General features: G+C 39.2%; 1 protein-coding gene across 1 annotated transcript; it reads right to left on the bottom strand.

The window, feature by feature from the left end:
• Positions 1-1,860: 1,860 nt before the first annotated feature.
• Positions 1,861-5,631, bottom strand: LOC133990422 (glutamine synthetase). The gene is made up of 7 exons (XM_062428736.1): positions 5,505-5,631; positions 4,650-4,837; positions 4,393-4,554; positions 3,487-3,633; positions 3,266-3,393; positions 2,960-3,159; positions 1,861-2,859 (listed from the first exon to the last, which is right to left on the bottom strand). Exons 2-7 carry the CDS (start codon positions 4,813-4,815, stop codon positions 2,547-2,549), a joined length of 1,116 nt encoding a protein of 371 aa, XP_062284720.1. The 5' UTR covers positions 4,816-4,837; positions 5,505-5,631; the 3' UTR covers positions 1,861-2,546.
• Between the last annotated feature and the right edge of the window lie 10,818 nt (positions 5,632-16,449).

Below are 16,449 nucleotides of genomic sequence, written 5' to 3' on the forward strand. Positions count from 1 at the left end.
TTTTGGTTGCATGGCAGAGATGAGCGCACGTGTGTAGGAGGAAGTTTAACTATGCATTTCCTCTCATGCTGATTTCAAGCTGCAGTGAGTAATAGCCTCGGTGTGGATTTAGGCTGACACTGTTGCAGGAAAAAACTGGATTATTCCAGAATAGCCTCATCGTGATTATTAACCACAGTATGTTCCAATTATATTTAATCTTTAAAAGGAAAGTTAATTCATGACATTTTCAAGTTGTTTTTCCAAACTTTGCATCCTGTCCCACATCCAATGCAAAGTGTCAGGAACGTGCAAAGGCTGGCGCAAAACAAAGTTTCAGGGGCGGAGAGGTTTCAGATTTAAGGGGAAAAAAACACCAAAACAAAGTAAAAGTACATGTGTTGGCTTCAGGCCAGCCGACATCCTCTGAAACAGGACTGAACCTGCCTTCGACTTTATGATTGGTTAACTTGTTCCAGGCAAAGCCAATCAGTGCACTGACTAACGCTCTGTTGTGAGGGCAGTTAGGATGTAGGGGAAAGGTCTCAAAGCAAACTTTTTTGTTGCCCTTCCCCCCGAAGTAAGGGAGACGTCACCAGCAGTAAATGTTTGTCCCATGAAATGAGAATGAGGTGCGCTTCTTGTTAAATGTGGTTCAAATGTCTTCTTGTTGTCTTTGGAGGAGAACAAAGAAATCCTACAGTGTTTATATCTGTGAAGCTGTGAATGCAGACTCAGCTTTGAGTAAAATAATGCTGAATTGGCACATATGTTTTGCAAAAGGCTGCAAAGCTTGGTGACAATCATTCATGCAAATATAAGGTATTAGGAATTCTTTACAGTCATTTTAGTTAGTCTTTGTCTGTATTTTGATGATAGGATCGGAATAGTTGCATCTAAAACTATTTTGAAGAAGTTCACTACTGATCTAGAGCTGTCATACAGCTGTTTCCAAGCAGTGTTGATACCTTGAATGTACTTAAACCAACCAAATCTAGCCATTTCTGCCATGTAGTTTGCTGGTAAACAATAGGATCCAGTTAAAGTCACTACTTCTCAGTCAAAACAATCCTGGGTTCAATGAAGTTGTTTATGACACAGCACTTCTGGGAATGTTGGCTTTGGGCTGTTGCAGCGAAGGAGTATAATAACTTTCTCGAAAGTACACTCGTTTCCAGTTACTTCCCACAGAGTGCTGATAAAAAAACAGCCAGAACAAAGCTGTTGTTGAGCTCCTGCCAAGATATCAGCCAGTCTGAAACATCAAGGTTTGGCCAAAGAAGGTGCAGTCAGGGAGCCTTTAGTAGGGTTACCTTTAGGAGCATTTTGTTTTACAGGGAGTTCTTTAAAAAGTTTATTCATTACAATAAAAAGCTGCCAACAGCTGTTTCAGCAGCTTTTACAAGGCAAAGCTGTCTGGAAACCATGCTCAACTGTTCCTGCAGCCAGCTGGAGACAGATGTATTCTATTTATAAGTTCATTATGGTGTTGACTAAGTTGTGAGTAGTTAGTGCCAGTGTTGAATTTTATGGGATGCTTCACCTTACGATGACCAATAAATTTGTCGAAACAAGTTTTGAGCTCCAGACTCCTGTGTAGATCTGTGAATCATCTGCTCAACACTATACTAACAAGTTAAGCCTTTCCCTTTGCAGCTGAAGATGAAGTGCCGTGCCATCCTATTACCTTGACAATGCATTCATTCGACCTTATGGTAAAAAGCTTTTTTTGGCTGAGAGGTAAAGGAGAAGATAAATACCGCTCATCTAGCCGTGTGTGGCAGCAATCTTCTCATCTAATGCTCAAAATGAATATGTGCAGTTTCCCCAAATGTCAAACTGTTCCTTCAAAGCCCTGAAGTCAAAAGTCCGACAGCAGTGTTGTGATAAAAATAAAAGTTTTAAGTGTATCAATAAAAAACACCAGGTTCAGTAAACTTGATGATTTACCAAATCAGGTGCATTACAATATCGCAGTTAACAAAAGGATAAAACTCCTTGAGGAAATCTACAAATGGCATTATGGACAGATCAACCACATTTGAACAACATACATCTGGGCACAGACATCTACAAAGCGTACCATACAAGTTGACCCAGTGACATCAAACGTTGCCATTTAAAAATAGACACTTCATAAAATCAGAGAATTAGTAACATAGACTGAATAGTTGAAAAGGCAGGTCAAAATATTAGCAGTACATGAACTAAGATTTATTAAGTTACACATGCTGTCCAGCCTTAGCAGCTCTACGCTTCAGTGTCCATGTGCTTTAGTTCATTTTAGTCACCAGACAAAAAGGGAAAGATATGACATGGGCTATAAACAGTGTTACAAAAGCCAATCCCTTCTAAAGACGAGGGGAAGACATACCCTGCCATTACCAGCTCATACTCAACTACCAAGGATATGATTATACCTTGTCATGTTTTAAGTTGACCAGCCAACTTTAATCCATTAAAAATGCAGGTTAAATCATCTCAGTGGGAGAGAAATAAAAATACAGTACTAGTTAAAAGAAAAGAAAGTCAGGAGGGCAGTGGGAGTCAGTCCATGAGTTGTGGATTTAGTAATCCGCAGGTTCGTCTCCCTCCTCGTTAAGCAAACAGGTGCGGATCAGGGCCTCGGTCACACCGTACGGGTCGCAGTTGGCTGATGGACGGCGGTCTTCGAAGTAGCCTCTCTTCTCCTGGCCGACATTGCGAGGAATGCGGATGCTAGCACCGCGGTTGGCCACACCTGCAGAGAATTCATTGATGTTTGAGGTTTCATGGTGGCCGGTGAGACGGCGAGCGTTGTCCAGGCCCCCTTTGGGGTCATAGGCACGGATGTGATAGCTGTGCCTCTTTCCAAGCTTCTCGATGGAATCCTCAATGGCCCTGAAAGAAGAAAGGACAAGTTTCCATTAGAAATTCCTGCAACAAAAAAAAGACACTGACAGAGCTGTCAAATCATCCCCAAGACGGTTTTGAAACTCACTTTAATCCACCATCTTCCCTCATCTCCTTTGTGCTAAAGTTTGTATGGCAGCCAGCACCGTTCCAGTTACCAGGGATTGGCTTGGGGTCAAATGAGGCGACCACGCCAAAGTCTTCACAGACGCGGTGCAGGATGAAACGTGCCACCCAGAGATGATCACCCATGTTGATTCCTTCAGACGGTCCAATCTGGAACTCCCACTGAACATAGGAAGTATCAAGTTTATTTTTATGTTCATGGAGTTTCAAGTGGTTGTTAAACCATGATTACATGTGCAAAGTTCAAACATGATTAGTTCTTTTTTACCTGAGCAGGCATCACTTCTGCATTTGTGCCACAAATCTCGACTCCAGCATACAGGCAAGCTCTGTAATGAGCCTCCACTATATCTCTGCCATAGGCTTTGTCTGCTCCCACACCACAGTAGTATGGACCTGTAAAGATGCAAATTGTTAGACAAATCCATCCACGTATTAATGACCAGAAACACATTTATATTAAACCAAAACTCTTGAGAAGCTGCTTACCTTGTGGTCCAGGGAAACCGTTAGATGGCCAGCCGAATGGGTGTCCGTCAGTGCCCAGGATGGTGTACTCCTGCTCCATGCCAAACCAGGGATGCTGCTCCTCCACCATTTTCATCACTGCACTGCACGTGATACGAAGGTTGGTTTCTGTAGAGAGAAACTTTCAGATTAGAAGACCAAGTGACACCAGTACATATAAGTCTGTTAACGTCGGCCAGTTTTGCAAATCTGCTAAAGCATATTCATAGTAGAAATGCAAATTATAACTTCTAAATAGATTTTCCCAGTAGTTTGAGATCCATCATTTTGGGCAATGAAAGTGACTTTCCCTCCAACACATAATCCTCAATAAAATGGGCCAGTGAAACTGTACAGTTACATCTTTCAGTTTCTCCTGCATATTTTGCAATATTTAAAATGTAAAATGCCTACATCAGTGTGCATGCAAGAGAGAAAGAGTGGGTGTATGGGTCAATTTAAGTGCACACTCATTCATAACTGTATGGATGAAACTGTGTGTACTATGTTGGTACAAAACAAATGTAACATACAGAGTGAAATTCATCATAATCAATCAATATCCGAGTTTGGAAAGTGTCCCATTTCAGGTCAGACTTCAAGTCTTCTACTAGATTCAGGTTTTGGGTTTCATCCCGTTCTTTTATATAAAAGTACTGCCCACATTACACTGTCTGACCAATCAAATAGTTCCCTTCTCTTTAAGGCTGATCAACTGGAAACTCAGTTACAGAGTTTTAATATTTGTACATTTTGTTGGTGTATTTTGTAATTACCAGTGATCAACGTATGATTCTTATTATAAATAAGATGCCATCATTACTGATTATTAAATACTATTTCATTCATTATAGCCCAGACTTTACAGATTCTTAGCTGCTTTGTTACCTGCAGGCTTGCGGTTGTACTTCAGCACTTCACACAGGACCAGCTTGTTGGGGTCTTTACGAAACGGGTCACGGAACATGGCAGCAGGGACCAGATACATGTCGCTGTTAGATCCTTCAGACTGGTAGGTACTGGAGCCATCGAAGTTCCACTCAGGCAGATCTACACGAGCAGGAGAACAGTTATATTAAACTACATGATTGCACATAGAGACATTTTTAGAAGTCAAACATTTTCGGGAGATTCGGGAGTCCTACCTTCGATGCTCTTGGGCTCAGAATCCAGTGTCCTTGTTTTACATCGCAGTCCCTCTCCGGTTCCATCAATCCAAATATACATAGCTTGGACTTTTTCCCCCTGAGGAAGCTCCATATACTGCTGTTTGACAGCTTTACTCAAGCTGGCGCTGGCGGACATGGCCATCTTATTTCCTACTATAACACACCTGAGAATAAGAGAGAAGAGAGCAGGTATGAGATCGCGGTGGGCTATGTACCATGTGTTGCGTAACCAGGGGGTTTGGGGCGGGGGGAGCGCAGAAAAACACAAAAACAGCACCATTGTTCTTCTTCCAGAAAGGAGAAGGGGTGAAAACAACCCGAAAATGTAAAAAGATGGCACATTTCCAGGTTTTTCTCCCCACTCCAGGCTGGAAGGAAAATAAAAAGCCACTTTCAACATCCTGTGCATGACCAAAGAAAAACTTTAAAGCTGCAGGCTCACAAAGGATGGCTCATGAAAAAAACAAATTACAAAGAAACAAGACACTTCAGCGGAAAAAAACGTATTTCTACGGTACATCCTGTTGTTGTAGTCATGGTGACAATAGTTGAATGCGAGAGTGAAGCAATATTACATCATAGGTTTCCTCGTTGAGACCCATCACTTACTACCTACACCTAAACGCCTGGAGACGCACATAACCAGACATCTAAACAGATTCAACCACAAACTGAAGGCAGCGAGGCGACTTAAATACACACATTAAGTAACAGTGTGAAACAATGAAGAGTCTGGTACAATGAGTAGAAGCTGCAGAGCTCCTCCCAAACAGGATATACAAATGAAAGAGGAAACAAAAGCAAAGAAATTTAAAAAAAGAGAGAAATTACCTGGAAAGACGAGAAAATTGAAATAAAAACTAAAGGACTGACAGGTCCAGTGTCTTGTGATGTGATGTCTCGCTAGTATCTCTCTCATTCTCCGGTACCGAAGCTACGGGTCCGGCAACATTTATAAGAGCAGGAACTGGGACGTCGCGTCTATGATTGGTCAGAGAAACAGCAGTATGTTTACTCCAAGGTGATTGAAGGCACATGCAGCCCGATCATTGGACAGGCTGCAGACTGCACCGTACCGCCCTCAATGAGCTCAGCTGCGTGTTACTGTGCGTGAGTGACCCTCAGCCGTGCGCTCTCATCCTCACATGGATACACAATCCGAGGATTTACACACAATTAATAGAAAGACAATAAATTGGATGGAGGCTGACTTGATCATTTTAAAAAAGAAAAAGAAAAACGTGCCCCATTGGAGGAGACGGACTCAATTATGTGGGACAAAATGTACAACATCCTCAGACTCAGCTCAAACCCATCAGGGAGTCTCAGGCTGAGACGCCACCGTGTGGTACAAAGCAGTAATAGTGTCACAGTGTACTGGTTTTAATGGGAGAGATTATGTAATTCCACCAAGAAAAAGTGCTTGGAGTTGGAACATTCCGGCTTTGCACAGGAATAACACGTGAGAAAAGGATGCTTAAAAGCACACATATGGATCATTGTTAAACACTCTGTTAACCCTTTATTTTACAGGTCCTTCTATTTTAATTTCCTGTATTTTTTAAAAATTAATTTGCAGGTATATACCAATTAATTTTGAAGGAAATTTTATATAAAGGGTGACAATAAATAATCTGTTTAAAAAGAGTTGTGCCCACTCATATCACATAAATATTAAAATAATTAAAATACTTATACTTACTAAAACTATGTTTATATTTCTAGTATATTACCAAATGACATATACCCTTTGAAAGAAATGTCCTAAAAATGAAGTTACACAGCGGCTACTTCGGGGAAATGATTGAAGGAATGTTCTGGACATTAGTAGGAAAGAAAGTGACCCTTAAAATATTTTACTACTAGTCACTCAAGTGTGAATCATTTAGTCTATAAAATGTCAGCTTCTGAGAGTCCATGGTTATGGTTTCAGGTATCTTACTGTGTCAGAAAACAGTCCATTCAGTATAGAAAGCATCCAAATCCTGGAACCAGAGAGTGTTGGTACCACTGCAGACACTTAATGTACCACTGGAGACACTAAATGTTGTTGTACATTGTGCAATAACAGTAAAGGCATATTCTGCTTGATAAATAATTTAACAATTAATTCATTATCAGAATTGTTGCTGACTAGTCTTCTGTCTTCTTGAGTAATCAAAACATTTTAGAGTTAATCAGATGCTGGATAGACTGACGTAGATTAAATCTAAACCTCTTAGAAAGCACCTCTCTTTTTGGATACCTCCTGTGGCTGCCTGAAAAGACTGTTTCTTCAGTGCCAAAGAGAACCATGATGTTGCCTTGGGATTTATTCTTCAAGAGACCTGCAGATCTTTTGGCATTAACCCTTGAAAGGCACACAGTTGCAAAATTGTTTTTTAAAAGACAACATTTACATAATCAATGTATCTAATTGTTTATATGGTTGTAATCCAATAGCACAGTAAATGTCTTTTGAGATGCTTGTATTGTTCAGGGACAGGTGAAAATGGTCATGAATGTGAGGATGTAGGTGTTGTGGGGGGTTGCAGGCTTCCCTTTTAGCATGGTAAGTAGATAAGTAGTGGCATAGTTGGTATGTGTAAATAGGATTGGGATTAATTATGCATTGAATTAATTTTGCTCGGGAAATACTTGGTTCTCAAACCTGAACACTTGATCCACTGTCCTATCTATTCCCTCAGATTATCTACAACAATATAGGTATTTTTTACTTTTTACATGCTGCAACCAGCAAAGGTCGTCTATACAATTACATCCTGTTTTTATTAATGAAAGACTATTCATAAAAATATGAAGGTTTTATTATTGTTATTAGCTTATTATTATTCATGACGTATACTTTTAAGGGGCTAAATAAGCAATCAAGCAGGTAGTTCTGGGTCTGGCCTGAAAATGTGCATGGATATATTACATCCATGTAAAAGTGAAGCCAATGCGGAAGTCCTTTACACCGACTGCCTGGCTCCAAAAAAAAGTCAGATTATGTAGAAGTCCATGGGAGAATGACCCTTATTTTCACTTGATTTATTATCTCAGTAAACAGTATCATAAGGAGTTTTTGGTCTCAATCGCTATGATGAATATTTTGTAAATTATGGTCCCATTTAATTTAAATTTGACGATAAAGCAGGTTATGCTTTAGCCTACGTGGTTAAGATTTATGTGGCTACCACAATGACAACCAGAGTCACAGAGTATAGTCGTAGCCTCACTATTTCCATGTGTTTGCAGTTCATCGGAGTTAATACTAACCTTTGGCCCACTAAAATGTCTTGTTCCACGTTTGGTCGCATTGAGGACCCCTAAGGAGCCAGATGTTCAGTTCTTATGGTAAGTACGTTTTGTTTGAATGGTTTGAAGCCCGTTTATCCACTAGCGAAAATTAGCATTAGCATTAGCACAGTTAACCATTGACTTTAAATGCAACGTGCTAACCAAGCTAGCATTAGGGTCAGGTAATCTCTTTCGTCTCAATATGGTCACTTTCCCAAATAACTTACCTCACTTCTTTACAAAATTCAAGACGGGGACGATCAAACTGCCAGACTTGAGGCTCCAAAACAGAGTCGACTAATCAATGGGCTACGTTGATTATTTGTATAGCCTGTGTAAGTAATTAACCCTGCAGACCAACCCCCAACTACGGCCAAGGTTGCAATGTGACATTGTTTTCCTTAAAACGTAAGAATATTAAAAAAACAACAACAATAAAAAAAAAACTTTAATTTCTGCATCAGAGGCCTCGCACAACAACAAATGAAAAGTTGAAAAGTTTGCATTTGGGCTTTCTTTAAGCATTGCTGTAAGTCATGAATGAACAGAGGTGTGGAGAAAGTGTAGAAACTAAATAACAGTAGAAGCAGATTGGTGGAGGAAAACAGAAATGGTGACAACATCCCAGCATGAAGTGAACTAAGTGATGGTCATGATGGAAACTGTTCCCTTACAAAAGTATCCAAAATCCTGCCTTTCCCATGTTTGCATGCAGACACTTGTGTCATCCATTTTTGCCAATCCCATCTCCCTTTTCCCTAGACCACACTTGGGCATGAATACTTCTCCTCAGGCTCGTCTGCTGATACTCAAGTTGGGATCCTTATGAGGACTTTTTTTTAGGGCCTGAGGCTGCACCACCTGGGACTGTGGCTGGAGCTGGACACCTATTTGAACCTGTTTCTGAAGATAAAAGGATGTCTTCATCAAAGCCCTGCAGCAGCTTTTGGCCACAAATGTTGTTGCATTGACTCTTAGATTTGCCTTTAGAGGCAGAAATGCACCACAACTCCATGTGAAGCCACACACCTGTGTGTTATCACCCTGCTGCCCTCTGGCACTGCGATGCCCTGGATTCAAACTGGTGAGCAGGAAGTGTGCCAGGTGAATCCAGCATCAAAATATCAGTGTCAATATTAACAGACTCTTCCATGTATGAAAACATGTTGACACATAATTATCCTCTTTTGTTAATTCATTCTTTTTAAAACTTTTGCGCTTTGTTTGAGCTGCTTATGGCTCCCTCTTACATTTTGATTAGTAAGACAAATGTTTCCTGATATATCTGATAATTAAACCTGCATCAGTGATACACTGAAAACATACAGTACAACACAGCATAAAATGATCCTAACATTCTGCTTTGGTTTTGTTTTGCAGTTGTGTGGGTATACAGCACCACCTTATGGACTCAGAGCTCCACAGCAGCAGATGAAGAGGAAGATGAAGGCTCTGTTCTAGGCTAGCTGTGGATACTGAAACACAGAGCTATGAGGTATTTTATTTAATTCATGTATTTATTACCACTGGAGGGATTGATAAAGAGAAGATCCCTCCACCTGCACCACAGTTAACACCAACAGTAAGACTAAAAAACAAAGAACAGTTGGAATAATTTGTCGTTGAAAGTTGTGGATATTTATTCTACATAGAGCTGGTAAACAAGTATAAAATCACTGCCCTGATATAGATTAGAGAATATTTTTTTAATATCAATATGTATTACAATATAGCTAATTTATGCAAAGTCACCAATAAAACCAATCAAATTATTATTTTTTGCTTTCCAAATAATTTGACAATATGATATTGATTCAGAGTATACTTACAATCTTTTTCCAGAACTATTAATACTGAAGCAAGTAATTCCCATAATAATTAGAATTTCATGAGTAACTCAATACTTAATTGTGAAATTTAACCACTGCTAAATGTTGAAAATGTTCAAATACAAGTACCACTGAATTTATAGCCCTGACATACAGTACAGCTTGCTTTGTAAACCAATCTATGTGAATTTGTGTGGCTTGAATCTCCATGTTGAAATTTCCAGTGGGTACTTCCAAATACTGCAGTTTAAAAAAGATTACTATTTTTTAACTGTACATATTTCTTTTTCCAGTTAGTCAAGCTTTATTTATTCAGGAAATCTTATTGAGAACAAGAACTCAATCAAGAACTACTGCAATATATATCAAAGAACAGGTTACATGCAGAATCACGACAGTTCATTCACATCATAATCATCACTCAAACACACACACAATGAAACATATCAGGTGGAGGGATTGGTTAAAGCCCCCATCCACTCAAAAATATGTTTTGCTCAGTATTACTTCAGTTGGATGTTAGAGCATCACTAATATCAGACACAAATTATAATTCAAAGTCAAATGTCTGTAGGGAAATCTTCCAATTCTAACACAATTCAAGATGAATAATTCCAACTTGAAAAAAACATATTATCCAGGGTTATTATCCAAGCATTTGTATCACATCACTAAGAGAACATAACTTGATAGGACAGAGGCACAATTGCTTATTTTGTGTAGCCCAAAATGTTCAAGTTTGAATTACTCATCCTGAATTTTGGTTGAATTCAGATTTCATTCTGTCAGTTATTTTATCCAAGCCTATATTCTGCCTAAAATCATTCAACAAAACATTCAAGCTGGATATAGAGCAGAAGCATTTCAAGTCCTCACGCTTAAACTGGGGAAAAACTGTGAAACATACTCAAATAACTGTTGTTACTTTAGGTGCTGAAAGATTCAGGTTATGTTCCTGGTGGATGATGAAATCTCAGCCTGTGTTAAGCGACTTGCCGTTATCAGACAACACATGTTGAGTTTTCACAGTTTATTCATTGCCACATTTGCCTGAGGGCACGATGCAAGCTGCCTCACCAGTCTGTTGTTAGTTTTCTGTAAACCAGGGCCTAATGTTCAGAGAGAGAGAGAGAGGGAGAGAATAACGCCAGTAAAGGATGAGACTCTCCATCTTGCACTCAAAACATACATGTGTGAAAAGTCCTCACTGGTTCGCTTGCAGTGTGAAGACAGATTTTGGGCCTATGTAAAGCACTACCAGACTGATTTCTACATTAGTATTTTGCCTTTTCCCCCCAATTTGATTTATCAGTGATATATTTGTAAAATCAGACTTAAATGGGAAAAGTTCATTAAATTTGTGGATTTATGTCCATTGTTGGACCTGGTTTTGTCAAAGCCTACCAGTTTTTTTTGACAGACAGATAATCTGTTGGAGACAAATAATCTACCTCTCAACTAAAATGAAGAGAAGATTAGACGGGAGTGAAACCTTTTAGGCTGTGTGGGGGTTCATAATGTTTTGGAAGAAAAGGGGGAAGGGTCTCTTAATATTTTTCTCTATATTTTAGTTCAGTCTTCCTCTGTGAGATTTAATTTAAAAAATCGAATACATTTATGTCAAAAGACAGTGTGCGCCACGGGTCATAGAGGTACGTTTGTACAGTGTAGGGAACTCCAATCCTGTCACTGTATCAGGGCTGTATTTCTCTCTTAATTAGTCAATCAAATTTTAGCTTACAGGACCAATTTGCCACAGAAGCAGAACTACAGTAAAATTAAATGTGTTACGTAATTATTATCCAACAATAAAAAACAAGCAACTCAGGGGGGTACACAACAAATCCGATAAAGTAGATGATATCTTAAAATTCATAACCCTAATTCTTACAAATTCTACTGAAACCTTGCTTCAATCCACACTTCTTTATTTTTTATTTTCCCCAACATGTAGGAATTACTCTTATTTAGCTCTATGGATTCATAGATGCTCTGTAACTGGTTAGATAATGAAAAATAGCATCAACAAAACAACCTGGCTCATTGTAAAGTTGAGAGGAAAGTCTGAAATACCTCATAGACTGGTGATATACTGGGCTGTGCTGTCGACACTTTAACCAGAATATATCATTGCAGCATGTAGATTTGCTGATACTGTGGGAATCTGATGTAACTGTCAGTACATATCTCATCAGTCACTTTGATATGGTGACACACTTAGTATTTCATAATAGAAATGAAGCAAGCTGAATGTTCCTGTGTTTACATCTTATGAAGTAGACCACATCTCACTGTATCATTCTGATTGTCGTCATACAGATAAACATATTTAAAAAAAAACATGTGACTTCATCAGAGAGGCTTTATCCAAGGGAAAAAACACATCAGAGGACTCCCATCTGATGCCAAGGATGACACAGTATTTTCCAGTTTCATCAACACTATCACTTTCCAATCACACTGAGAGCACCCGTCATGTCTCTGGAGGTGGGGCCTTGTTTAATTGTTGCTTGTAAACAGTATCAAGTTTAAGGTCAAGTGTTTTAAGAAAATTTGCAAATTGATGCTGATGCTGAAGCACTGGAATGATTTAATGCAAGACAACCAAATTACGCCACATTTTTTAATAAAAAAAAAAAAAAATCTCACCAACAAAAGTTACATACATGATGCTGCCCAGGGGCTGACTCTCAAATCTTGGATGTGAAGCCTCCTTAAATGAAAAAGGCCTGCTGTGTTGCTTCTATTAATAGAGCTGCGGTTTCTTTCTGTTGCACAAACGAGCGAACTGTGTGTGATAAAAGCTTTCACTGACTGTAGCATTTAGTTCAAATAGTTGGTACTGTTTTGAGCATTAATGTTACTGTTTAAGTATTGTAGAAAAAGACATAGATAACATAGCTCTGATTTGTTTCACTGAACCTTTAAAGATCTCCATATATGGAAACTTATATGAGCTCCTCACTGCTGTAGATTAAAGTTCAGCATATGGCTTAAGCTATTCAGATCCTAACATACAAATGATTCAAACATGCATGTAAAATAGTGTAGAGTAGCATGATAAACAAAATGCTGTGATTTAGTTGTGTGTTGAAAAAAAATCCCTCATGACTACAGCAGAGGGCAGCAGCTACCAGTGCAGGACTTCATTTGGCAGAATTTTGGCCAGTACATGTTTCTTTATTGGACGACCCTTCAATGGGCATTCAATAGAGAAATAAAAAGTCGTACCTAACAAGTCTTGTAAAGTATAATTGAGTAAATTTAAATTCTCCAGTTAATATCCTTGACGCACTATGAGAACAGTTAGTACATGTCCAGTTTGTGTTGTGTTTGATGTAATCTGTCAATATGTAATTAAAGGCCTTTATGAAGAAAATGAAGAGACAGAGCAGGACACAATGGTGTTATTTTACTTCTATACTCTATTGAGAGAAGTGTTTTTGGAATAAAAGAAACATGAAGGTTGAATTTGGTCAGAAGGAGGAAAATAAAGACAGTGAAGGGCAGCACAAACTTTCCATCCAGACTTTAAAACTCACCTCCTGGTCTTCAGCTCCGTCACTCAGCGCAGACGTGATGAAAAACCTTCCACATATCTTACACCTTCACCCCACTCAACCTTATAACAATTAGGCCCTAACCCCAGCAATCCCCCGGCCGTCATATATCATCATGTCCTCTACAAACCACAGGACAATGCTCTACCTTAAAAATTAATAAGGCTGACAACATACTTGTCGCTATTTCAATGCCCAGCATGTCCTCTGTGACTCATCAGTTCAGCTGTAAATCAGGCCAGGAGGAGCCTCGAGGGATTCTGTTCCTCTAAACCTCCTTCAAAGCACTTTATATGGAGCATCAATAACCAAACACTTTGCAATAACCCTTATTGGCATGGCAGCATGAAATACTATTGATTGTTCAAATGAAAATCAGCGGGAGCACTGGCTGCTGCAAGGATTGTTGCCTTTGCGCGATTTTCGTCTATATTCCCTCGCTGGTATCAGCGAGAATGAAGGCAGAGCAGTGTGAAGCATCATGGGTTATATTTAATCCAACCTTGCTCTTCTTTGGGATAATAACTTTTTTGCTCCAGTCCAGGACTTGTCTGTCATCTTGACATGGCAATATCTCCCAACTCCACTGTTTCATAGTCAGTTTCATTTATTTCCAAATACCATTTCACACCCTGCTGGCTTTAACTAGGTATTATACAGCGTGTGGGGAGTGTGCTGCAGATTGAATCGTGACAGAGACAACAACGTTTCTGCTGAAAAATAAGTGAATATTGTAAGTGGCAGACTATATAAAATTATTTTTTGCTCCATTTTCTCAGTTTGAATCTGCGTGTTTGTCATCCTGGTCTATCACATTCATATGGCATGTCAACAGCACAAAAAAAAGTACTGCTTTTATTTATTTTTTGGTCTTTCAATTGAATGTTGTCTCAAAAACAGAGAGCAAAGAATACAGATTTCATGCTCCTGCAAACTACAATTTTAGTTTTCACCACTGTGGATTAAAGAGGAAACTATAATATGATGGTCATAATAGCTAATGTACTAATATATATACTGTATTTAGTTTATACCTTATATATTTATTAAAAAAACAGTTTTGATGTATATATGATATATCTACTTGCCTTTCTGTTTCAAACATGCAACATGAAGTCAAATAATATTCTTACAAATTCTGCATCTTTCAGTCAGTCATTGTGATTAATACATTTTGATTTCTGCTGTCGATCAATATGTTGTTCTTATTAGAGTATTTTGGCCAATGTACTGTTACTACCATTTTCTAACTTTGAGAATATACACACAAGCGATGTGCAAGATTGCAAAAAGATGATGGTAATGTTGTTTTATGTACAGTAAGTCACATGATTTATTGTCAGACTATCTATAAGGAAAACAGACACAGCAGAGTACACCCTGACCAGTCATAGTAGTTCTCAGTGACTGGTGATTTTTACAAAAAGTTGGTTTAGTTGTATGGTCTTACTGCTTCTGGTCCCTCAGTCTTTTTGAATTGTGAAAAAAGATAAATATTTTTATATAATTTAAGTATCCATTGAACTAGCATCTGAACAAAATACTGATGACAAAAACAATTACCATTGTATGACAGCATGGCAATATACTGCTGGTGTGATGACTCATTTTAAAGCCAGTGAATCTCCAGTGAACTTGTTGTAGCTGAAGTTAAAGGGGATAGTTCTACTTTTTTGGAGATTTGCTTATTCGTTTTCCTGCCCTGAGCTGGATGATAAGATTGATACCAAGAAGCCGCAACCAGCAGTCAGTTACCTTAGCTTAGCATAAAGACTGTAAACTGGGTGAAAACAGCTAGCCTGGCTCTGTCGTAATAAAAGCAGCCCCTCTAAAGACAACTATATAACACCTGCCTTTTCTGCTGGTTGCCTGGCAACCTCATGGTGACAGCAAGACTTCAGGAAGTCTTTACTCCCGCTGCAGAAACTGTCCGGCACATAACTGCATGTGTGGTGTTCATGCTTCAGTTTTTGTATGCATTAAAGAAACAAAATATAATGTGTTATTTAGTGACCTTTAGTGGTGCTGGTAGGTGGTTAGAGCTATGTTAGCCATGCTAGCTAAACTAACCAGCTACAGGCTGTAGTTCTTAACGTTCGGCAAGATTGCAAATAACTATATTTCACAAAATCTTAAACAATTTGGTAGTTTTGCTAATATTTCTATGGGTCTTATTAATTCATATATTTAATATTACAATGTTGTTAAATTATTTGTTTTTGTTGTGCATAGAGAAGTTGTACATGTTGCATGTAGCTGTTGTGTAGTGAAATCCTTCTGGGTTTTATTTGCATTGTGACCACGCATTGGCTCCCCATGACAACCTCTTGTCCATCCAGTTAATTTGTTATGAAGTTGTTTCTCTCTCTGTTTTCATAATTCTCAAATTGTCCCACCCATTAATATCAAACAGATAAACTCAACCACAACAAATTCAACAATCAAAAGACAGGAACGTTTTTGTTGTGTATTTATTCCTCTCCACTAGACGCCTTGCTGACGCCCATAGGGGCCCACGGTTGCCCACGGATGTGTACACTGTGATGCCAGTAGGTGGTCCTGCCAATGGCTTGGTGGGTGAGCGTGGTATAGTCCCTGCTGCCACTGCTGCTGACATATCAGAGCTGTTTATTAAGAGGATGACAACTCTATCAAGCCCCATAAGCGGGCCCTCGTGCACAGGAGTTCTTTTGTTACTTTCAGGGAGGGTGTCATCAATCTTGCTGCCATGCTACTCTCTTGAGCTGTTGATGGCAAACACGATTCCTCCCTTTCTGCCTGGCCTCTCCCGCCTCGCAGTCTGGAATCAGGCGTGGTGAGGGGGATCGGGGAGATAGGAGGACTTTCCCTGAGAGTGCCTTTTCTTGACAGGCGACAGAGCGGACTGTTTGGACACCAGGGGTGGATATATGGGACCATGTAATGAAAAGACGTTGACAGGACCTGCTTGCTCTGTAATGAAGGTCCTCTGGAGCTGTGAATGGATACACATATCTTTCACTCTTTTGTCTTCCTGCCTTTCCCACAGAATCTATCTCATCCATTTTAACCAAAAAAGGTGTAAGAGAAGCATCCCAGACAACAGCTCACAGTGTTAAACATTTACAT

The sequence above is a fragment of the Scomber scombrus genome, chromosome 11 (assembly GCF_963691925.1).
Source record: "Scomber scombrus chromosome 11, fScoSco1.1, whole genome shotgun sequence".
Lineage (NCBI taxonomy): Eukaryota > Metazoa > Chordata > Actinopteri > Scombriformes > Scombridae > Scomber > Scomber scombrus.